Raw genomic sequence first — 25,851 nt, forward strand, 5'->3', positions numbered from 1 at the left:
CTTTCATCCTTTAGGTCTCGGTTTAAACTCACCAGGAAAGCTTTGCAAACATTTGTACTGGTCACCAAATACAGAAAATAGCACCACTCAAAACCTAGTAGGTGTGTGACAGTTGTGCACAAGTTGTTTTAGCCCCTTTAGATAGGTATTGTACCAGAGTTTAGGATTTGTGAGACCATGAGGCAGAATCCCTTCACAGTCAAGGGCTACAGGTGATACAGGAATGAATTAATTTCTTTGGCTTCTGGCCATTGCCTTTAACAATAAAAACTTGCCTAATAGTAGTTACAGCTTTCCCTGACCTCACTCCAGAAACTGCTTCCTTTTGCACTTCTTAGTAAATAGATACCTGTGCAAGACAATCATTGTTAAGAACTCCTTTGCCAAAATTAACGTCAACAAGTGTGCCAAATCAGGGTACGACGAGTAAAGTCAGTGTGAACAATCTACAGCAACTTGATGGCCATGTACTAGATTAGGAGGGCATATTACATCTAACAGGTAATTCCTCCATCTTCCACAAAAATGCCCCAAGATTATATATTCTGACACTATGCCATGAATTTTGCCTCTTCAATTACAACTTACGACTTCTTGATTGTCTTCTAAGAGCAAGCAGAATCATGTTTATGTCTGTTTCACACCTGTTCTACAGGGCTTAATTTCAGAGTACATCTGTATGAAAGACATTACTGAACCCGCTAGGCAAAGACAAGCATAACAGAAAATGCCTCCCAGCCCAGTTCTGTACACCAAGGAGACTCATTCTTGCATATATGACCTCCATTGTTAGATTTGTAAGAAACCAGATCCAGCCAGGTGTGGTGACACAAGCCTGTAGTCCCAACTGCTTGGAAGGCTGAGGCAAGAGGATCATTTGAGCTCAGAAGTATGGGGACAGCCTGAGCAACAGAGCAAGGCTCCATCTCAAATTTTTTTTCTCCAAATGACAGAGCCATTCCTTACTTTGGAAGAAGAATACATCTTTAAAAATTGGTTTCCTTGAGCAGGTGTGGTGGCACACACCCATAATCCTAGCAACTTGGGAGACTTGCAAGTTCAGAGCCAGCCTCAGTAATTTAGCAAGACCCAGTCTCAAAATGAAAAAGATTGGGATGTGATTCAGTGGTTAAGTGCCCCTGGGTTAAATCCCCAGAGGGGGGTGGAGGTGGCTCTGTGTATTCCACTTTTGCAAGTATTAGTCTCCCACCATGAAAGTGCTACTCTTGCAGGAGAGAACTACAATCCTGTTATTCTGAACATACTATAAAGGAACACATTTCTTGCTCATATGAAGAGCAAACTAAAGTTTTAATCTACACTTCATTTTTCCCTTTTTATTTTTATTGGTGTATTATAATTATGCATATCTAGACTTCATTTCTAATGGTAAAACAGCCTAGGTATCAACTCATTTAAAAAACCCCAAATGCTGAATAACATAGTTTAATTGTATAAAATATTTTTAAACATACCTTTAAGTTGATATGAAAACAAGAAATACACAGATACAGAACTCTAAAAGTGAAGTGAAAATAGGACTGCTGTGAGGTAAGCCAGCACCACAGCTTGCTTTGTCCCTAGAGTTCTCTTGAACTCTGCAGACACTGAACTGGTAGCTGTAGTGGGGTCTGGCCATAGACTTACCTAGTATTAGTAGTAGGTTTTGGGGGTGGGGTTTGGTTTTTGTTTTGGGGGACTGAACCCAGGGATGCTTTACCACATTCCCACACTTTTTTTTTAATTTATTTTTTTAAATTTTGAGACAGAGCCTCACCAAATTACTTAGGGCCTCAAATTTTAGATACTCCCGAATTAGCCTTGTGATCTGCTGGGTTTATAGGTGTGTGCCACCATGCCTGCCTAGGCTAGATGGTTAATTGGGCCAGCACAGAGAAGTTGGCAGCAAGAAATGTTCCTATCTAAATTTTGATGCTGGGGGAAAGGGAATAAACCACCCTAGAAAATTCACAATCACAGGTCCTCTGAAGTTTGTTATCTGAAATTATCAAGCTGTTCATTTCATTTGGTCTCAGGTTGACAGCTTTTGGGTATCTGGCAGAGAAAATAAATCTCTTAAGGATCTCAATTTCAGTCCATGCTTCAAATCTTTTTTTTTTTTTTTTCCCTTTTATACTTCTGAGGACTGAACCCAGGACCTCATGAATGCAAGGCAGACGCTCTACCACTGAACTACATCAAGCTTTCAAATCATTTGCCAAGGAAAATAAATTTTAAGATATCACATACTCAAGGGAAAGTGGCACCATGAGTAAATGACAAAATACAACAGAATCATCCACAAAGACTCAATATTGGTATTAACAGCAAATAATGATGTTGAAAAAAACAAAAGATCACACATAAAGTGAAATTTGTAAACAAAAAAATTAATAGTAATTGAAAATAAAAAGCGGAGGGCAAATAAAATGAAAAAAGAAGGGAGGGAGAAGACCAAACCAAAAAAATTTATGATGAAGACCTAGAAATAAATCCAACTGTGTAATCATAATAGACATGAATGGACTCAATTATCTAGTTAAAAAGACATTCTTTGGCTTTATCTTTTAGGCATATCTCCCGCAAACTCAAAATATAAGGCCAAAGAAAGACCTAAGATACACTAAAGACTAACTAAAATATTGCCATATAATGAGCAACAAAAAAGGCAAAGGCAGTAAACATTAACAGTGGCAGTCACTACATAATTATAGTTTCACCACAAAGAAGGCAGAACGATCCTGTTAATATATATCCAACAATAAAGCCCAGAGAAAAAGCAAGCAAATACTATGAACTTCAAGAAAACTCGAGAAATTCACCATCATGAGGAAAATTTAAAGCTTCAGTAAAGAAATCTGGTACAAGATAAATCAGTGTAGAGAAATCTGTACAGCTTAACAAGTCTAATGGATATTTAAAGGACATTATGTGCAACTACTGGGGAACATACATTCTTTTTCCATTTCATGTGGAATATATAAGAAACTGACCACAATGTAGAACAGAAAGCTAGTCAGAAAAAAATCTCACAGGTCATATTCTCTGGCACAATGATAAAAGAAACACAAGTTAAAATTAAAAGTCCTAAAATAAAATATTGGCAAATTGTGTCCAGCAATGTATTAAAGTACACATACATATATGACCTGTTTGGGTTTATGCTAAGAATAAAAGGGGTTTAATATATTAAGTCAACTATCATAACTTTAAAGAAGAAAATCACTAAAAATTAGATGCAGGGAAAAAACATTAAAATTCTACATCCAGGATGGGGTTATAACTCAGTGGTAGAGTACTTGCCTAGCATATGTGAGGCCCTGGGTTCGATTCTCAGCACCACATAAAAAGATAAATAAATAAAATATTGTGTCCCTCTACAGCGCATATACATACATACATATATATATATATAAATAAAATAAAGGTCCATCGACAACTTTAAAAACTTTTTTAAAAATTCAATATCCATTCGTAATTAAAACTATTAGCAAACAGAAATACAAGAAAACTCCTTAATTTGATAAAGGCCACTTATGGAAAAAATATTAAACAGTGCAATGTCCAAAACATTAAGACAATGTTCACTTTCAGTTCTTTTCAACATTATGCTGCAGATCCTGGCCAATGCAGAAATATAAGAAATCCTTTAAAAGTATAAATATCAGGAAGAAAACTGCCATTATGTGCAGAACACATAAACAACTCAAAATATCTAGGTATTTTATTAGAACATAAGTTTAGCAAAATTGCTGAATCTAAAATCAATACATAGCGACATTTCTATACTCTGCAACAATCAGAATAGGAAGTATAATTTTAAAATCCAATATACCATAATACATAAAAAATAAACTCCTATAAAGAAATCTAAGACAAGACATAAAGGCCTTTATGGAGAACATTGTTGTTTATTGAGAGACATTAAAGAAGACCTAATAAATGGAGAGATACACGACTGTTTCTGACTGGGAAGACACATTGAAAAGATGTAAATTTTCTCCAAGTTGATCAATAAATTCAATGCAACCATGAAAGAAAACATGTGAATTGGGAGAAAATATGTGTAATACATTTAACTGACAAGAAACTGGGACCCAAAATATATAAAATCATGAATCTATGTGGGGTGGGGGAGAGCCACAACCTAACAGAAAAAGGGGCAAAAAACAGGAATAAGTATTTCACAGAAGAGGACCTAAATATGAAAAGTTAATTTCATTAGTGATTAGGGAAATGCAAAGTAAACCCACGGTAGGATACCATGTAGCCATCCAATTAGCAAACACTAAAGACAATCAAGACCGTGTGTTTGCTGAACTGTGAAGCCCTGGGAAACCTGAACCATTGCCATGGGAGTGAAAACTAGTACAAATACTTTAGAAAGCCACTCAGCATGACCGAATTAAGCTGACTCTGTTAGAGCAGCAGTTCTCCAATGTTTGGTCTTAAGCCTCTTTACAATCTTAAAAATCATCAAGGAGCCCAGGCGCAGTGGCGCTTGCCTATAATCCCAGAAGGTTTGGGTGGCTGAGGCAGGAGGATCTCAAGTTCAAAGCCAGCCTCAGCACAAAGTGAGGCACTACACAACTTAGTGAGACCTCAGCTCTACATAAAATACAAAATAGGGCTGGGGATGTGGCTCAGTGGTCGAGTGCCCTTGAGTTCAATCCCCCGACCCAAAAAAACAAAAACAAAAAAATTATCAAGGAACTCAAAAAGCTGTTGTTCATATGAGTTCTATCTATCAATATTTGCCACATAAAAAGTTTAAATGAAGACTTTTTAAAACACAAAATAAACAAATATATACTTGATCAGCTATCAAAGCAGTGATTTTATCAAACATCTGGAAAATTTTTGATAACCTGGTGAGAAATGAAAGTGAAAAGGACAAATAATTTATTAATATTACATGAAAGTAGCTTTGTCCTCAGAGGCCCTCTGAAAGGGTCTCAGGGACCCTAGGGGGTCCCTGGACCACCCTTTGAAAAAAACCATCCTAAAGCAATTCTTGCACATGTGCACAGGAGACAGGTACAAGAAGTTATTCATTCTTCAAATATTTATTGAGCATGTACCCTGTACCAGGCATTGTTCCAGACACTGAGAAAACAGCACAGAACAAAACAGACATGACCCCAGGCCACACAGAACTTACATTGTAATTGGGCAGAATGTTCACAGCAGCATTGTCTATAATAATAAAAAGTCCAAATCTCCAGAAATAGAAGAGCAGATAAATTGTGAAATAGTCATTGTGGCTATACAGCAGTGAAAACATGAAATAGTTACATGCAATAAACATAGATGGAAGTCTCAAAAAATGCTAGAAAAAAGTCACAGAAGAATACATACAGCATGAATCCATTTACATACAAGCTCAAAAACAGGTAAATCTAAACAACATTTTATTAGGAATACATACATAGATGATAGAGCCACAAATAAAAACATGGGAATTATCAACCAAAAATAACAGAAGAACATTCACCTCATGTGATGCGAATGGAGGGAGGACAAATGAGTAGGTAGCTGAGATTGTGCTAGTTCTTAAGCTGGAAGTTGATACATGTATGATCATTTTATCTTTAAACCATACATACACGGTTGAATACTTTAGTATGTGTTATTTCACAATATTTTTAAGGAAAAAAGTTACAAGATCACGCAATACATACTTTCATCAGCAAAGATGAAATATCTGATACTTCAGTCCTTGCTTTGCTATGCAACCAACCAATGACAATTATAGAAAAGTAATTGATAATATGAAAAAAGAACAGGATAGATTTTTATTTACAGAACTTAACTAGATTCCCACAAGGTCAAAATCCAATGAGATCACAGTACTGCAGTGTTGCTCTTCCAAGTTGCCTCAATCACTGGCGTGTCTCTGGCTAACTGATCTTTGTTCACTTGGTATAATTAATCATATTTATTATATTATTATGTAAAATAAAGCAGATAATGAAATGAGATAGGTGATGCAAATGCCAAAATAAATTGCCTTCTCTGGACTCTCAAAAGTACAAATTTCCTCTGGCACATTCTCATAATAATGCATGTGTGTGGTAAGTATTCCAACAATATGGAATGCATATGGCAGCTATTGACTGTTCCACCAGAAGCATTAAAAACAGATTCCTTGCTGGTCACATAAATGCTGGTCACATAAATGGGCTGGGGATATAGTTCAGCTGGTAGAGTGCTTGCCTCGCATGCATAAGGCCCTGGGTCCAATCCCCAGCACCACCACAAAAAAGAAAAAAAAAACGCCAATAGTTTTGCAATTGTTTCTGTGCCAAGATCATCACTGTTGGTGCCATTTTGCAGACCTATAAGATAGTTAAGATATGATTTCTCCTTATTTAAGGGATTAGCTACAAACTAGTATTTAATTCAGAAATTCTAAAAAAGTAAATAGATCTTGAAACATTTAATCCATCCCCCATACCCAAGTAGGGCAAGCAAACATAATCTTGGTTTAAGGAATTGGTATGAGGGAGAGACTAAGTCCCGCAGAAAGTGGCCAGCCTAAGAAGTAGGGAAGTAGAAAGTGCATTCTCCAGGCCTACATTCCCCAGCTGGGTCGAACACAGGGCTGCCAATCACCAGAAAGTTTCAGGCATAGCTGTAGCTATTTTTAAAGAAAAAAGAAAAAAAAAAAAAACCTCCTCTGCAGCCAAAAGACCTAGAATCATATTTAAGCTGGAATGGATAATGCCATCAGTGGGTGCTAAACTGCAAGTGGTAGTAGAATGGATTTGGCTGAAGCAGCTAGATCTTCAGAACTGCTCAGACACCCTAACCTGATGTCTTTGTTTTACTGGATAATATTATGCCTGCAGCTTCTTGTCCTCTTCCTACTATGAAAGAGAAACTAGGAGGAAATGCTTTAGTTCTTAGATTCCACTCTGTTTCCTTAAATAAAGGACGAATGGGTAATTCTCTTGGTTGGAGATGGACATTTGTTGGACCACAATTTCCTAATGGACAGAGTTGCTGCTCTGAAATGAAAGGTGGTTGCTGCTACCTTTCATTTTGAACCTGTATGTACTCAAATACAAAGGGCTCTTCTTGTACCTTCCTCAATTTTATATATATATATATATGTATGTATGTATGTATATGAGCTGTAGAGGGACACAATATTTTATTTATTTATCTTTTTATGTGGTGCTGAGAATAGAACCCAGGGCCTCACATGTGCTAGGCAAGCACTCTACCACTGAGCCACAACCCCAATCCTTGCCTTCCTCATGCTCAGGAATGATACAGCTTTTCACTTCTTGTCTCTAGGTGGTAAGAACATAAGAGAATGGGTCCACTTCTGTTTTAGCTTCCATATCAGTATGCTACCAATTCCTACATTCTGTACTTTTATCTTAGGAGGTTATATGTAAACACTTAACATCTCCAGAAACACTTTTGTTTTGTTTTGTTTTGTTTTGGTGGTGTTGGGGATTGAACCCAGGGTCTTATGCATGCAAGGCAAGCACTCTACCAACTGAGTTATATCCCCAGTCCTCCAGAAACTTTTTAAAGGACTATTGAACCAGCAAAGTAAACTCAGCATATAAGGAAAACTCCTGTTAAGCCCTTCTAGCCTCATACCTATGACTTCCTAGCCTTCTCTCTATCCAAGACCATGGGCTTCACAATCCTGTATCTGATTTGAGGCACTGGCAGAAGTAGCAGTCAGATTTTGAATTTGACAACCTTTAAGTAGCAGCCCCTTACTCAATTTATCTTATATAAAATAATCTCATGCTCAGTTTCAGATGATCCTTGCTGAGATTAATAGGCCCATAAGAGGACATTGTCTTAATTTAGTTCTATAGAGTGCAGGATAGAAGAAAAATGACACTGGGAAGAGATGGGAATCTATTTGAACAAGAAAGCTGCATCCTAAGCTTTTTTATAGCCTTTTCTTTGTTCAATCTATAGAATTTATTGTTTCACTCCCAGAATGTTATAGTTTATGTTTTTCCAGGCATGATTAAAATAAGTCTGCTCTGGAGTACAAAAATATATAGGCATATTGTGAACTGAGCTGCTATAAACATTGATGTGGCTGCATTACTACAGTATGCTGATTTTAAGTCCTTTGGGTATAGACCAAGGAGTGGCATAACTGGGTCAAACGGTGATTCCATTTCAAGTTTTCCAAGGAATCTCCATACTACTTTCCAGGTTGGTTGCACCAATTTGCAGTCCCACCAATAATGTATGTGTGTGCCTTTCCCCCACATTCTTGCCAACATTTATTGTTGTCTGTATTCTTGATAACTGCCATTCTGACTGGCGTGAGATGATTTGCATTTCTCTAATTACTAGAGATGCTGAACATTTTTTCCCATATTTGGGAAATATCATCTAGGGCTGGGGTTGTACCTCAGTGGCAAAGTGCTTGCCTAGCACGTGTGAGGCACTGAGTTTGATCCTCAGCATCACATTAAAAATAAATAAAATAAAGGTATTGTGTCCATGTATAAGTAAATGAATGAAAAAAAAAAAAAAAGACCTACCATCTAGCAGAGGGAGGGAGACAATGATAATAAAGGCACAGTTTTTAAACTGCTATGACAAAGGACAGTGGAGCACAAAAAAAGGCAGTTAAATCTACCAGGAGGTGGAGTGTGTTGAAGGTTTCCTCAGGCTGGCAAGGCATGCAGACAGGTGGCCAAGGAAACGTGGACGAAGACAGAAGGAGGTGCATAAAAGACAGAATGTGGCATCATAGCTGTGGAAAATGGAAGTGCCAAGGAGTGCTCAGGTGACAAGATTATTAAGCAGGAAGAAAGAGATCACTAGATTTGGAAATGGGAGATTATTCCCGACCTTTGCCAGAACCATCTCAGTAGGGTAGCAGGTAAGAAGCCTGCTGCTATGAACTAAAAAGTGTGAAAAGCAAAAAAAATAAAAAAATAAAATAAAATAAACAGAGGTGAAAACAAGGTTAGGCTATTTTTTGCAACCATTAACTTTTTTTAACTTCCAAGCCTATTAGTTAAGCTACAATTAGGATCAAATAGATTTTATGTTTCTATTAAAAAATGACTCCCAACCACAATTCACTAACTTAAAAACAAACTTTTAGACATAGTCCATCTTAATTTAGAGACTGCCTATATTAAGTCAAATGCGTGACATAAACATTTCCATACATCTACTCTGCCAACACTCGTTTTTCTTTCATGTATCTAAAAATAAATAACATTTGTAAGTGTTTATAGTAGAAAAGGTGCTTTATTTTACATATCATTGGTACATGATACATAAAACTGCCTAAATCAGTTTTAAATACAACAGTTACACCTTAAGTGGTCAAAGACCAGGTCTACTTTGCAACTACTTCATTTGCGATCTGAAGACTTCAATACTAATATTGTTATTAAATACTAATAATCTCTTCATATCCAATGATACAAATGGTGTTCATAAGTGCTGTTATTTTTTAAAATAAAAGTATCTTTAGCTATAGACCATATCTCTAATCAGAACAAATCTTTGCTAATCTATAAGACTTTGAAATAATGAATCAACAGTTTCACTCTCCCATAGATAATTATATTTGTGCAACTGAGTTATGGGGCAGAGGTACATCATACATGCGATTAGATTACTTCAATTTTTTAATGCAGATAAAATTGAGTTTATATATACCCTATTTCTGGTTAAATTGCCAAAATAGTTTACTAAACTAAAGTCAATACAATATTTTAGAAAACATAATTGTAAGAGCATGCAACATCAAAAATATTGATACTTATGGGAACCAAAGTTGCAGAGTACAGAAAGAGGACTGTGACACAAAAGCTCATTACATCTGAGTTGTTTACCCAACTGGGAAGCGTAAAGAAAGTAATTTAAGTCATGGTAAATCATCTTATGAAAACATATCTGCCAGGGATGGGGATGTGGCTCAGTGACAGAGTGCTTGCCTGGCATGTGTGAGGCCCTAGGTTCCATCCCCAGCACTGAAGGTTTAAAAAAAAAAAAAAGCAAAGAAAGAAAAATATCTGCATGATACAGCCACTGTTATACAAAGGGATCTTCACTTAGAAAATGTATAAATCACAAGAAGCTAAATGTACTCCTCTCATTATTTGCCCAATTCATTCTCTTCATGAACATACAGCTATCTCTTATTAACTGTTAATATTAAAAGCCATGAGAGATTTTCTAATGGCATCTTTCAGTCACCAATCCCTTATCAGAAAGATAAACTTGACTGGTGCTCAGTATACTAATGTCAAATTAAAAAAACAAACTAAACTTGGCTAATTCTCAAAATAAAAAGATTCATTATTTTAACAAATCCCTTGGTATGAAAAGGCTGCCCTTCCTTCTAAGAAGTAAGTGATATGTTAGAACCATAGGTTCGTATTCACCTCCTGGTCTAACACAATAGAGGCATTTCAGCAAAGTAAAGAAAATTAAATACCAAGTTGATATTAACATGTACACTTAAAGCAAATATTCTACTGTTTGCTTTAAATCAACTTATTCCTTGTCATTAAGGGAAGCATTTCAAGATGCAAATTGTTAATGCAAATAATAATGGGTTAAAAGCCAAAGTTTTTCTAATAAAGCAGATAGATACTTAAAATAATTGGGTTTAAGACATATACTATTAAACTTTCCATTCTTATTATTTTTATAACTAAGCACACACACATACACAACAAATCCTAGCACTTAATATGTGCAAAATTGCTTACCATTTATTTTCATTTTAACTTTGGTTAAGTATTTCTTTAGCCTATATCAGACATGTTATGGAAGCTATACAATGATTACAAACATAATAATGAGGTAAGTTAAAATTCTACTAGTGCAAAAAGCAAGTATATGCCAAAAGCAAAGCATATGAATTAAACAAATGGAGAATGAAGCTCTCGCCAAGGAAACTGCTGGGACAACAAACCAGAGAAGCTCCTTGTAAACATTATAAAGTACACATTTAAAGAATCAGGATTCATATAGCCACAAAAAAAAACGGTATTCTAACAACACCATAGTAGTGCATTTATTTTATCTTTAGAGTTCAGAAACCACTCATTATGTGTCTAACAATTTGCATATTTTCTTCAAAAGAAACTTAATTAGTGAGACACATTAATTACAAATACTGTAGTATAAAAATCCCAGTTCTTTACAAAAATTATATATTAAAATATTCTATACACTTTAAATTAGTAACTGGAACACGCATATATATCAATTCTGCACAATTAAATCCATCTTTGCTAGGGATATTATACACAAAGTGTGAGGACATTGCTACTCAGTCAACCTAAACTGGCATAAGGTTATGTGGTATTAAAAAGATAGACCGGTGCCCTTACAGTTATTGTAGCTCTTAGTGAGAAAAATCTTTTCTGCAATTATTGCTCTGTATATATTCATTCCAGATTTGAATAGGCAGTGGAACCATGAAATTCCTAAAATATTTAAAACAAGTTACCTGTAGCAGAGTGTTCATAATATTCATCTGCATCTTTAAGGTTGTAAAGAACCTGAGTTAGCTGTCTAATGCTTATATTTTCATTGTAAAAAAGTTTATACAATTTTGAGGTAAAAATGATGCAAAAATAAAACATCTAGAGCATTTACAAAAATCTTACAAATGTTTAAAACACTATTTCAAAACTTGTGTCCCGTTAAGGTGCTTCTTTCTTCTGCAGTAGGAGGACATACACTTTAATTTTGAATTTTAAATTATGAAGCTTTTAATTTCAGAAAAAGCAAAGGTCAAACCATTAAGACACATGAACATGTTCAATGTTCAGGGACATACTCTACATCTGATGAAAATACAAAATTTTAGTGCTGAAAGGGGCCTTGAAGGCAAACTCTTTTAATTCTCTCATCTGTAAGTGAGGAAATTAAGGGCCAGGTAAATTAAGTGCTTTAACCAAATGTATATTCAAATACATTGGCCTGGTATGAATCAAGAATACCCATTATTATTTTTTTTTAATCTTACCATGATTTTGAAAAATAGAAATTCAAAAGCAGTTTCTGAACTTGCCTTTCTCTCTCTCTCTAAAATTTTTTAAGCTCTGTGCTAACTATGATTAAAAGAATCAAATGACTACTAACATTAGTATCACAAATATTATCCATAGAAGATAGCTGTTGGAGGATCACCGCTCATAGACAATAAAGTTAGAGGAAGTATTCAATGATAGATCATTTACAATGTAGCCAACACTTACTAAGTAAGACAGTGAAGTGTACACCAGTCAGTTACTAGAATCATCTCAATAATTCTAGGATGACTGAGTTACATAGCCTTTAAAAAAGGTATTGGGATATTAAAGCCTTCTAACTTTTATCTTGATTTTATTATTTTTCTTTGTAAAAGAGCTATATGTGTAAGGAAGAATCCATATACTAATTTTCAGAGAGTCTTTGCTTTTCTATTTTTATTTGGATCTAGAATTGAGGAAATACATTTTAAGAACAACTTACAAACTCAAATTCATAACTGCTAGAAATACAGTCTTTTAAATGACAAATCTTCATAACCAGTTACTAATAAATAATCATCATCACAACAGCTTCAGTTAAAAAAAGAAAAAAATTCAATTTAAAGGTGCTTTTTTATTGTTACCTTGAAGCCATCGAACTTGTGTAGCTGGTCCATATCCCTTTTCATTCTTTGCTGATATCCTGAACACAATGGCAGGCCTGGATGTATAATCAATATGTGCATTTGCAAGTTGCCCAGCAGTTACTATACATGATGTTTTAAGACCACAATAAATCCTCATGAACACAAGCTGGCTTGGATTATCTTGGATCTGTGCTGTGCGGATAGCCAAGTAGGCTGAATATTCCAAAATATTTCCAGAAGGTGAAGTTGGAGGCTCCCAGGAAAGGTGGATACCTTCAACATTCTAAAAAAAAAGAAAAAAGAGTGGGGGAGCAGGTAAAGGTTCTCAAGTTTTCTCTTTTAGTATTTATTATGTTAAGTCTATCTTTAGAACACAAAATGCTTCTTTTTGCTAAAGTAATTGCATTCGATGTTAGATCTCATATTGCTGACTTCTGAAAAGCTACCTTAGTGGGATCTACAATGTTTAATTCATGCCCACTTTTAACAAACATAATAAGCTTTAAATATCTGCCTGTTATACCCTAAAAAAAGGATTTTTCTCTAATGCAGATCTTTTCTTCCCTAAGGAAGGGAATGACTTACAATAAAATACAATCCAATTTCATATGTTCTATTAAAATTCTCCAGCATGAACTTTGGGATACATAACAATATGAACAAAGCAGATTTCCCTGCTTCTCTATGATTTGGATGCTTATAATTCTGCTTGAGATTTTGGTAATTAAAATACCATGAGTGATTAGCAAAGAATATTTTTTAAACTTTTAATCCACCTCTTTTAGATATCTCTGATTTCATTAGATCCTAGCAAAAATTTCTAAAGAGTTTACTTAATATAAGAAGTTTCAAATAATATCACCAACAAGTCTTGACTTGACATCTTACCTTTGAAATTCTGACTGCTGAAGGGGCTCCAGGAAAACCAGGAATACAAGTTTTAAATTCACTGATTTTGCTGAAAGGGCCTATTCCACAACCATTGATTGCAGCAACCCTAAACCTGTATCCAGTGCCCGGAACAAGATCTTGTTTCTTAAGTAAACTGTAGTCAGGTACATCTGCATTTCCTACCTAAAATGTAATATATAGAGAGGAACAATTAATTTATTAGGAACAATTAATTTATTATTTAAATTTTTTAATTATTTAATCTTCACTGAACAATAAAACTCTTAAAGTTCCAATTCACATTTATTTCTCTCACTCTAAGCAATAAACCCTCTAATACAGAAGCAACTAATAAGCCCATTAATCAGTGATTATTATTCAGAGAATAAGTATTTTTCCAGTAAGGGTATTCTGCACATAAAATGTATGAAGGTAGAAAAAAAATTACCAACCATTTTATAAAAACAAAGTAACAATTATCCTAACTCCATGCAAACTTAATTTGGAGCAGAATCTCAGGTTTACTGTTTAATAATAGTCTTCCCAAGAACAATACCCTTAGAGCCAGGCACATGCCTGTAATCCCAGCGGCTCCAGATGTTAGAGGCAGGAGGATCGCAAATTCAAAGCCAGCCTCAGCAAAAAGCGAGGCACTAAAAGCAACTCGGTGACAACCTGTCTCTAAATAAAATACAAAATAGGGCTGGGAGGCTGGGGTTGTGGCTCAGTGTTAGAGCACTTGCCTAGCATGCGTGAGGCACTGGGTTCGATCCCCAGCACCACATAAAAATAAACAAATAAAGTTATTGTGTCCATCCACAACTAAAAAATATTAAGAAAAAAAAAAATAGGGCTGGGCATGTGGCTCAGTGGTTGAATGCCCCTGAGTTCAATCCCCAGTACCAAAAATAAAGAACAACACTCTTAGAGACAGGCAAGCAAGTTTGATAGAAAAGGAGAGATCAACACATAGTATAGTGAATTTTAAAAATTTATATCCAGGACACTGAATAAATGTTAAATAATTAGATTACATATTCTAAGAAGTTAAATCATAACATTTATTACTTTCAAATTTTATACATTCTCCTTAAACCCTCACAATCTCCCTGTGGGCCAGGGCTGCCAATGTATCATAGATGAGGAAGCTGAGTCTCAAGAGGTTAAATAAGTGACCTGCCCTCTTCGTACTGCTGAGTGCTGGAGCTAGTGAGTCAAAACCAAGTTCCTGGCTCTAAATTTTATGTTATTTCACTTTTTTCTTTCTTTGTTTCTTTCTTTTTTTGTACCAGTGATTGAACTTAGGGGCGCTTAATCACTGAACCACTTTCCCAGCCCTTTTTTTATTTTTTGAGACAGGGCCTCAGTAAGTTGCTGAGGCTGGCTTTGAACTTGTGATCTTCCTGCCTCAGTCTCCTGAGCTGCCAGGATTACAGATGTGTGTCACCATGCCTCACTATGCTCTTTACTTCTTTTAGGAAAAATCAGGCAGCTAATCGGCCCTTATATGGATATGTCCTTATATATAACAGCCAACTGCAGCCAGAAATTTCATTAAGCATAATACTAACAAATTATTAACCAGAATTTGTTCTTGTCAATATTGGAAAAATTCATTGTGAAAAAGAGGGACATCAAGAGTAATATTAGAGAAATTCAAATATAAGTAATATATATAGTAAATGATATACAAGTTGGGTATCACTTTTATGTGATACAAGTGATCATATACTTGGATTTTGGATAGGTATCCCTCATCCAAAATTCTTGGTACAAGAAGCATTTGGGGGGTGCTGGGGTTATAGCTCAGCGGTAGAGTGCTTGTTTCACGCATGTGAGACACTGGGTTCGATCCTCAGCACCACATAAAAATAAATAAAATAAAATAAAGATATTGTATCCATCTTAAAAAAAAAAAAGGAAGCATTTCAGATCTCAGGATTTTTTTTAGGTTCTGGAATATTAGCATACACATGAGATTTCTTAGGGATAAGACCTAAGCTAAACACAAAATTTATTTATGTTTCATGTATACTGTTGGGAGTTGCCCTGGCTCCAAAGACTAACTTCCCCATCCCCCAAGAAGAGCCGTCCAATGGTGAGCCCTGCTGACTCACATGATCCTTACCCACCAATCAGAGCCCTGCTGGCTCACCTGATCCTACCCACCAATCAGACTAGCCCTGCTGGCTCACCTGATCCTTACCCTCCAATCAAAAAGCACCCCATGCCAACTGTCAAACCACCTCTGGCTCTATAAATACGCAGAGCTGTTCCCCAATAAATGGGCATTTGCTCTGTCCCAGACAAGCCTTGTTCATTCTTTCATATACCTTATACAAATCACCTAAAGATAAGTTAGTATGCCTTCATTTTTATTCTGGCTTGTCACATGAGGTCAGATATGGATTATTCCACTTATGGCAGCATGTTGACACTCAAAAAAGTTCTGGCTTTTAAGCATTTAGGATTTCAGATTTTTAAACTTATTATCTCCTTTTGGGAAGATCTAAAAAATTAAAGTAAATATCTATTTCCTTGACAATCGCCTCTCAGAAATTCTCCATCTAAAAAAAAATTAGTCCAACACTCTTTAGAACTGTTATCTATTTAATTAATTCTTAGAAGGTTGATAATGTTTCAATTAATGTATCTATAACAGGGTCAGACTCAATGGAAAAGCATTCAATAGCATATTGGGGCTTTTACACTTTTTAAAATGTAAAATCAGGAACAAAAAAAAATCTGTCAATAAAAAAGAATGTTTCATTCTTTTGTGTGTGTGTGTGTGTGTGTGTGTGTGTGTGTGCGCGCGCGCGCGCATGCATGTGGTACTGGGGACTGAACCCAGGGCCTTGTTCATGTGAAGCAAGCACTCTACCAACTGAGCTATATCCCCGGCCCTCTCTTTTTTTGAAAGACTGAACCCAGGAGTGCTTTACAACTGAGCAATAACCCCTGTCCTTTTTCTTTTTTCTTTTGAGAAAGCATCTCACTAAATTGTTTAGGCTGACCTCAAACTTGCAAACCTCCTGCCTCAGCCTCCTGAATCAATGGGACAACATTCCATTCTCTAAATACACAGAGTAAAAAAATGGGAAACATTTCAAAATAATCCTCATTTTTTAGCTGGCCAGAATAGATTTTTTATGATGTGAAGTCCAGCTTAGTGATAAAGAGTTTTTAAATGACATGTTTGCTATATATTTTATTAAAAGTGCCTTAATAAACTGGGCATGGTGGCACATGCCTGTAATCCCAGCGGCTCAGGAGGCTGAGACAGGAGGATCGTGAGTTCAAAGCCAGCCTCAGCAAAAGTGAGGCACTAAGCAACTCAGTGAGACCCTGACTCTAAATAAAATACAAAATTGAGCTGGGGATATGGCTCAGTAGTTGAGTGCCCCTGAGTTCAATCCCCAGTACCAAAAAAAAAAAAAAGAGCCTTAACAAAGAATACAAGATGACTAAATATACACAACACTAAATTATAGTGACATGAATAAGATTCATAAAAATAATCTCACTCTCAAGGTTTATAAGAAAATATATCAAGTTACCTTGGAGATGTTTTGCTTCCCTTTTGGCAGCAAATAAAACTGGTTCACCAAAGCTGTATTATTTTTAAAAATTCCCACATCACACCACTGTCGTTCTCCTGCTTTCACTGTGGCCACTGGATTTGAAGGAGACTCTTTCTAATGTTAGAGAAAGAAAGATTTATGAAGATTCTTACTGAGCATATAAGAAAGTTCAAGATTTAATAAATCCATGCAGTGATCTACAAATACAAGTAGGTATATGGGTAAACACCACAACATTAATAGCTTATAAGTAAATAAAGTCTTAACAGATTAGGTCAACTGACAGTGAAAAGGGGACACCAATTAAAACACAGGAGTGACAGGCATTCTCAAACTCAGTAGCTCTGCACTATAACTCTGTACTATAGAGTTAGCATGCTTCACAATCAGTGACATGTTAAAATTCCAGCTGTTTTATACAACATTGTCATTTCAGAGACCCTCTCCGAAAAATGTAATCCCGCTAGTGAAACATTACACTTGCTCCAAGGGGAGCAAATAAAGAAAAATTCATTCCAAGCTGGCTTTTTACTAGATTCAAAACAACTAGCAAAAATTCAGTGATCTTTGCACTTGAAATACCTGTGATTCTCCAAACCTAAAAGGAGAAAAAATGTTCAAAACTAAAATGCGATTTGAATACATTTTAGTATATACTACAGAGAAGGAGATTCAACAGTTTTAAATGTTTTACCCTGCTTTAAAAACAAATAAATTTCCTCTACCTTAAGCTACTTTTAGTGGTAAGTGAATTATACTTATCCCTGGAACTAACCTTTTTAAGCCATCTTCTTATAAATGAGACACTGTTTCCAGAAGCTCAAAACAAATGTGCACTTCAGTTATTTATTTCTGTCTTAAATATATAACAGCAGAGGTACATGCTTATCATTCACATTTTTTGTTATTTAGGCTATCACACATGACAAAGTGAACTAACTAGAAGAATCTTTAAGGTTAGAGAAAAAAGGAATAGCTTTAAACTTGTCTTCATTTTTTAAAGTTGTAAAAATTCTCTTCAACAACTTTATAAAACAACTGGCTCCAGCTGAAATAACCAGTACAATTCTGGCTGATCATTGCAAAACAGATTCAAAAGAAGAAAGTTCATTTTAACAATCCTTTCTTGAAAAGAATCTAAGAACACTAGGACTCAACATTCTGGAAATATGAAAGCTGATTAAGGTAAATATATGGTCGCAATCCAAAAATTTGAAAAAAAATGAAAACTACACACAATTCTTAGAAGATTCCAAAAGGTAAATGTTATTTAAAACAACAACAACAACAAAAAAAAAAAACACCTCTTGCTGACAACAATAAAGCTGAAATGACTCATTATAAAAAAACTAAAAAATATATATGCATATATGTATTATCCTTATATCTAATTAAGACAACCTTGGTGTATTTGTGAGGCACTTTCCTAGAATTTTAAGTTTGGTGCCATGCAGATTAACTTTGGCCTTTGCCAGAGATTACTGGGTTGTCCTACGTGTATGTCAATCCAACACTGCAGTATTCTATTGTGCTCCTAGAAATACAGCTAAGTACTTTTTGTTCCATAACATAACTATCATTAAACCATTAATGTAATTTACATATCACACCACATATATATGTGTGTAAACACACATATATTTCTGATTTAAAAAGTAATGTTTCTTTACAGAAAAATATAGAAAGCATAAAGAGAAGAAAGTAAAAATAATCTGTGGTGGCCCCACAAATAGAATCATGTAGCATTTTAGTGTGCATGTGTGTAGGTACATGTGAGAGTGTGAACTTATGTATTATGTGTGTTTTTTATTAAAACTGGGACCACAGCATATGTATTATCATTTTAGCAAGCTTTTTCCATTAAACATTAGGAACATTATCCTATTCAACAACTTATTTCTAAATTTATTATCAATTCATTACTAACTAAGACATAAGGACCTTTTCATGAATTTACTTAGAAGTTGCTCAGCATTTAAAAAGCAACAATAATCATTTGAAAACATGCATTGTCACCAAGTAATGTACTTACAGCAAATGGCATGGGTACAGCATGCATCTCTACTCGGCTAATCTTAGTTGCAGGCAGAGCACATGTTTCATCAACTAAAAATTAAACAATTAATCAATTAAGATTTATATAATTACTTGGACACATGAAAATATAACTTATAAGTAGGCAGGCATTTAATACCATAGGACTGTACAATTAAAAATGGTAAAGATGGTAAATTTTATGTTATGTGTATTTTTCAATTTAAAAAACTGGGAAAAAAATAGCTAGAGGGAGAAAATCATGGTAATTAGAAATATGAACTCTTTTTTATTTATTTTTGTAAAATTTTAGTTGTAGATGGACACATACTTTTATTTTATTTATTTATTTTATGTGGTGCTGAGGAGCGAACCCAGCGCCTCACACATGTGAGGCAAATGCTCTAACCATTAAGCTACAACCCCAGCCCAGAAATATGAACTTGCATTCAAATTAATTCATATAGTTCATTCTTATGAGTTTGATAACTAGTTGGAACTCGACAGAATGTATACCAAAGATGAAATAATTCCTACTGTAAAAGAATAAGAATTTATAAAATTAGAAATTAATCAAGCTGGAAGAACTGTTAATCCATGTTCTACAACTAATTTTTTATATGGAAAAAGGCTTGCTGAATTTAATCACAGTAGGGAAAATATATTCTGATTATATCTCAGTGTGTGTTAATCTAAATATTTTATGTAAGGCAGCAAAGATTATTTTATATAACATACTTAACTGAAATGCTTTATCTGCTTACATGATTCAATTCAAGATGAAATGCAATTCTTATTTAAAACAAATAAATCTGATGAATTTATATACATTAAATGGTTCAAAATACAGTATGTGAAACACATTTCAAACCTTCAGATTTGGTACTGAATGTTGTTAGTGAAGTTTCATCTTTAACAACTGCCCCATTTGTACTGGATGATTCAGTTTTAATGGTCTGCTGGGTTACCATAGTTTGTGCGCTGGAAACAGTACTGGACACCGAAGTTTCAGGGGTTACTGTTCTTAAGTCCAGGCAACTACTTAGTACACCTACATTTGCTGAACTGTAAGGACCTAAGTTTAAAGAGAAAAGATCTATTATTAGTACAGTACCTGGAAATAACTGTGTCATACTGTTTTTATCATGTTTTCTGGTACTTTCAATTTTAAAATCATAAACATGAGCCTGCAAATGGCATCAGTATGTTTTGGCCATAAGGCATAAAATGTCCAGAAGAAAAATGCATTCTATCTATAGTGGATGTTCAACTTCTTAGCTTCCTCTTCCAATCTAAACACTAAAACACTGTTCTTGAACTCTCTATTAAACCATAGATCAAATGGTTTTGCCTCTTGTGTTATAAAAAAAATTCAAGTCATCAGGCATGGATTCCATCAATTTATTGTCTTCTCCTGCATCAAACTAGAAACGGTGCCGATCCTCCCTGTCTTCTCGTCCATATCAGAAGATGAGCTGAGCTTTCTCTCAAGGAAGTTTAATCTGTCTTCCCTCATATCTTGGGACCTTTATTCATCAATCATTCCTGTCTTTTCAGGACTTTTAGATTCTTCTTTAGATTTTAGTTCTCATTACATAAACATCATTAAGTCTCTCAAGCAAGCAAACCCACATCTTCATTCACCCAGAGTCCCCTCATGTTTCTATTTCCCCTCACTAATTTTCTTCAGAGCAATTTCCATATCCTTGATCTTCCCAAATTTTGGTTTCTAGCATACTACTCTAATGAAAAGGTTTTGCAAATGTCAATGGAATACTTTTCAGTATTCATTTACTTGATCTTTCTGTAGTGTTAACAATGCTGACCATATATTCCTTTGAAAATATATTTCTATGGCTCATTCATTCATTCTACAATACTGAAGGTCTGTAATCTATCAGACATTGTGCTTATTTGCAAAGCAGGCAGGATTCATGCCCCATGAGCTCTCTCATATGATAGAGATATTCATATACAAAAAGGCACAAACTGTGATGTCTGAAGAAAAGGTACATACCAGTATTTTGTCTTTTTCTACCCCTCTAAGCACCCCCGCTTCTCAATCTCTTCAGTTAGTTTTTCTTCTTCAAATGATGCCTTATATTCCCATGTTGCTCAGCTGCCTTTTCCCCCTCCCTTTGCATATTTTCCCTGTGCTTTAAAAACCATCATGAATCATTCACCTCCCATATATATATATATGTTCCAGGCACTGTACCAGTGGCTGGGAATCTAATAGTGAACAAGTTAACAAGGTCCCTGCTCTTGTGGAACTTATATTTTAGATACTTTTTAAACTTCTAAATGTATATTTCCAGCTGAGGACTCTCTCTTAGACTCCAGATCTAAGAATACAATTTCCCATTAAAAATCTTCACCAATATATTTCTTGTGTTCCTCAAAGACAGTATGTTCAAAGTTGAACCTTTCCCCAAATCTGTTCTTGCTCTGATACTTTCTACCTTGACAAAGAGAAGCATTATCCATTCTGATGTTCAACTTTATATTCAACTCAATTTTATTTGTCATATCCACCCACTTGCCAATTTTAATAAACACAGCTTTCTAAAAGTCTCTTCAATGACTCCATCCCATGTACTGCTTTAGTCTCTATGTACCTCCCAGTTCTGACAGAGCCCTACCGAGTCTCCTAACCATTTCCTACCATATTTCTTCCTGATGGTAAGATTAGAGAGCTTATTAAAAAATGAAACATATTCCTCCTTCACTTTCTGAAACACTCTTCAGCAGCTACTCTAAACTGCAGAGAAAAAGTCAACTGGGGAGTCTTTCTATGACACATATGAGTATAAACAATGTGCCAGGCACTATCGCACAACCAATCTGGTTTCACCACTTGCCAAAAATTAAACTACTTAAACTTATCCAAATTATAGGAAATTATCTTCCTTGAATATTTTTATCTAACATAGACCTATAAAGATAAACAGAGATAAAAGGAATATTCATCTTGTTAAATTCGAGTAAGTGAAGAATAATTAGATTTATATCAGCTTTCAAGTTTTTTTTTTACAAATTAAAAAATAATCACGTTTCTAAGTGAGAGATATATCAGAATGAGATTTATAAAATAATTTCAGGTTCTGAAATCAGAAGAAATGCTTAATGTAAATGGCATCAGCATATGCAAATAAAATTATCACCAAGTTATAAGCTCTCATGAATGCAATGGGCTAATCAATAGTTCTTATAACTGAGCTAACTTTCTGAGGATAATCCAGTTATTTGCCAAACAAATATTTACTAAGTGACTACTATATTTACCAAGCACAGATCTAGGTGCTGGAGAAATACAAGTGAACAAAATGGACAAAATCCCTGCCCAAAATAAATAATTTCAGGGCTAAGAAAATAAAAATAAGTAAAGGAATAATGACACTGAACACTAACATCAAATGTTATCCAAGAACTTTCGTATACCCATAACAAGTCATTACTATTCAGGTAAGGGCCTACTTGGTATTCTGACCTTACTCTAACTAGGTGCAATATGGTAAATATTTTGAGGAAAATTGTTTAAACCACATAACATTTACTTTTTCAATGACTCTAAAACTCCCTACCATATTATAAAAAGGTTTAGTTTTATTCAAAATGTCATCTTTATACCTTCATTTTTCCTTAGCATATCCACCATACAACTATTATGATTAGAAGCATTAGATGCCAAAGAAGAATATAAAATGGCATTAGAATCTGTTGCTTTGAAATCTTGTTTGTTTTTCATTGCAGTTCCTCTCATGGCTGAATGTTCCACTTTTGTACTGTTTACTGTGTCACTGATCTACAAGAAATAAAATAGTTTACTGTAGCAAGCAATGTTCAATGAACAGAAATACATGTAAAAAAACAAGCAAATTAATTTACAAGAAAATTATTTTGAAAAGATGTTTATCAAAATAGAAAACATTTTAAAACTATATTATTAATTTCTATATAGACTTATTCTCTAAATTTTTAAGAAAATAATTTATTTTTCACTTAATCTCCATCTCAAAAGATTAGTTTTTGATTTTGTTTTTGTGGCAATAGGGACTGAATTCAGGGCACTCTCAATACTGAGCTTCACATCTCCAGCCCTTTTTCTTCTTTAAGACAGAGTCTCCTAAAGTTGCTGAGGCTAACCTTGAATTTGCAATCCACCTGCCTCAGAGTTGCTAGGATTGCAGGTGTGCACCACTGTGCCCGGCAACAGACCATTTTTGAAGGGGAAATGAAGGGAGATTTGATTGATTGATTGCTTGATTGCTTGCTTGTCAGGGGCACTCAACCACTGAGCCACACCTCTAGTCCTATTTTTTTTGTATTTTATTTAGAGACAGGGTCTCACTGAGTTGCTAAGTGCCTCGCCATTGCTGAGGCTAGCTTTGAACTCACAATCCTCCTATCTCAGCCTCCTGAGCCAGATTACATGTACGTGCCACTGAGCCTGGCAAGGAAGGATATATTTTAAGGGAAAATTGTGAGACAGGGTTTCACTATGTGAGGCTGGCCATGAGTTCCTAGATTCAAGCAATCCTCCTGCCTTAACCTACAGTGAAGGTGGGGCTTTGGGCATGTGCCACCATACCCAGCTTAAAATCAACATTTTAAATTCTCTATCCAATTTTTAAATATATTCAACCACATTTTTAATTTCTAAAAGTCTGATCTTATTCTTCATTTCTTTAATAAGCCTTTATTCTTGCTTCAAAAATGTAATGCCTTCCCTAATCTCTTCAAGAATTATGCCTTTTTAAAAGACTTGGAGTTTTATTCTGGTAGTTAGTATTACAAATAAATACTTCTGTAACAAGGGAAAGAAAATGAAAACTACTGAGTTTAACAGTCTGTTCAAATTTTTTTAACAAAGGTCAGCATGTAGATTAAAGATTTGATGACTCCTGAAAGTAAAATCTGTTCTATGGAAACTTCAAGCAAATGAATTATTCTTAATGATTGAGTTTTCCATATAAAAAAATTAATACATATCAGCATTTTTACCATTAAGCATTTAAGATAGGAATCTTCCTAATGACACTGTCTTTGCCTTCTTAAATACACTATAATGAACACATTTAAACTTTTTCAGTAATTACATAACAATACCTATTGGTCTACTAAACCATAAAAGAGACCTGGCTTTGTTCAAATACACCAGTATTGCTGCTCTATTTCAGTAATGGTTTTTGTTATACCTTTATTACCAATGCTTATAATTTCTTAAGACTCTAAGATCCCAGTCTAGGGCTATACCTCAGTGGTAGAGCACTTGCCTAGCATGTGTGAGGCACTGGGTTTGAGTCTCAGCACTACGTATAAATAAATAAAATAAAGGTCCATTGGCAACTAGAAAAAAATACATAAAAAAATAATAAAAGATTCTTTAGATCCCTAGAATTGCCCATAACTGGTGGTGATGGTGCATTCTTAATAAATGATGAGGGTAACAACAATAATTGTACCAGGCATTGTGTTACTTATTTATAAACTCTGTATTTCACTTAATTGTCACAAGAATTTTGTAAATTGAATAATGTACTCTGTTGTATAAAGAAAACTGAAACTCAGAGACTTTATGTAATCTGAGAACTACAGTCAGGAAACCAAGAAGTAGCACAGCTAGAATTTATTTAATTCCAAAGTCTCTGTTATGGTGTCTCTATTCTTTACTTAAAATTCAAACAGTCTAACTACAATTATGTAAAATAAAATATCATAAGAGTTTTGGTTAAATCTGATAGATTAAATACATTTATTTCAGTATATTCCTCCAAAAACCCAATTCAAACACTTAGAAATGAAGTATAAAAGTATAAATACATAAGGAATAAGAGTATGGTAAGGGAGAAGATTGTAGGTAAGATATAAAGTAGAAAAAGCTGAACACTAAGAGCCTAAAGGGAAAAAGTCATTAAGATGCAAAACATCTGAGGTTTAGGAAGATGGCGGCGAGGGGAGTGCATTGCCCCCGTGTGCTGCTTCACTGTGTGGGAGTATGACAAGTCAGGACGGCTAAAGGATGTCTTGTTAGGAATTTCCAGCAAAAGTGGGGTGCTCCGGAACCTGGAGGAAGGATTTCCATCGCACAAGGATCAGCTACGGGGACTCAAACGCGAGAGGTTTGTCGCACGGAGGGTAACACTGCTTATTCAGCAAATCGCCCCGCGGCTAGAGTCTGCAGCACGCGCTAGGAAACGAGGAGATAGCGACGCAGGGATACAGCGCTGCAGTTTCTGCCAGCCGTGCAAGCACCGTACTCAGGGCTGAATTCTGGGTTCGAGACGGGGGAAGGAAGCGGTCCATCTCGGTTCTCCACACCGGTCAGACCACAGAGGAGGCCAGCAGCCACCATGTTGGAAAGCTGACGTCACCATCCCTGTTTTCGACTGACCGCAGCTCATTCAGCCATAGAACAGGTAATTTCAGGCTGCCATTCACCTGCGGCTTGCAGACAGATTGCTAGGGTTCAGTGCCTGGGTGCTTCTTAGAACCTGATCTTATCGGAGCGAACACCGAGCGCGGGGCGGCCGAGTTCTGGCTCCCGGAACCGTCCCGGAACCGCCATGGCCCAGGGCTGCGGAGCCTGCGGAGGGTGCTTCTTGGACCCTGCTCCTAACAGAGCATACACCAAGCACTAAGCGGCCGAATTCCGGCTCCCAGAACTGAGCCCGCGGGGACTGCTTCTTGGAGCCTACTCTTATAGGAGCTTACACC

The 25,851-nt window shown here is 35.4% G+C and overlaps 1 protein-coding gene across 2 annotated transcripts in view; it reads right to left on the reverse strand.

The window, feature by feature from the left end:
• Positions 1 to 5,047: 5,047 nt before the first annotated feature.
• Hcfc2 (host cell factor C2) overlaps positions 5,048 to 25,851 on the reverse strand; it is a 46,248-nt gene continuing 25,444 nt past the window's right edge. Inside the window, exons 9-15 of one of the 2 annotated variants that reach the window (XM_048802855.1) lie at positions 22,765 to 22,939; positions 20,006 to 20,209; positions 19,133 to 19,206; positions 17,077 to 17,214; positions 13,517 to 13,702; positions 12,626 to 12,911; positions 5,048 to 6,338 (exon numbers count right to left, since the gene is read on the reverse strand). In XM_048802855.1, coding sequence (XP_048658812.1) covers positions 5,950 to 6,338; positions 12,626 to 12,911; positions 13,517 to 13,702; positions 17,077 to 17,214; positions 19,133 to 19,206; positions 20,006 to 20,209; positions 22,765 to 22,939 — 1,452 coding nt within the window. In that variant the 3' untranslated portion in view covers positions 5,048 to 5,949. Of the gene's footprint in view, positions 6,339 to 9,551; positions 12,912 to 13,516; positions 13,703 to 17,076; positions 17,215 to 19,132; positions 19,207 to 20,005; positions 20,210 to 22,764; positions 22,940 to 25,851 lie in introns of those variants that run through there. The other variant, XM_015482831.2, reaches the window with a different exon arrangement.

This window comes from Marmota marmota, unplaced genomic scaffold, assembly GCF_001458135.2.
Source record: "Marmota marmota marmota unplaced genomic scaffold, marMar, whole genome shotgun sequence".
NCBI lineage: Eukaryota > Metazoa > Chordata > Mammalia > Rodentia > Sciuridae > Marmota > Marmota marmota.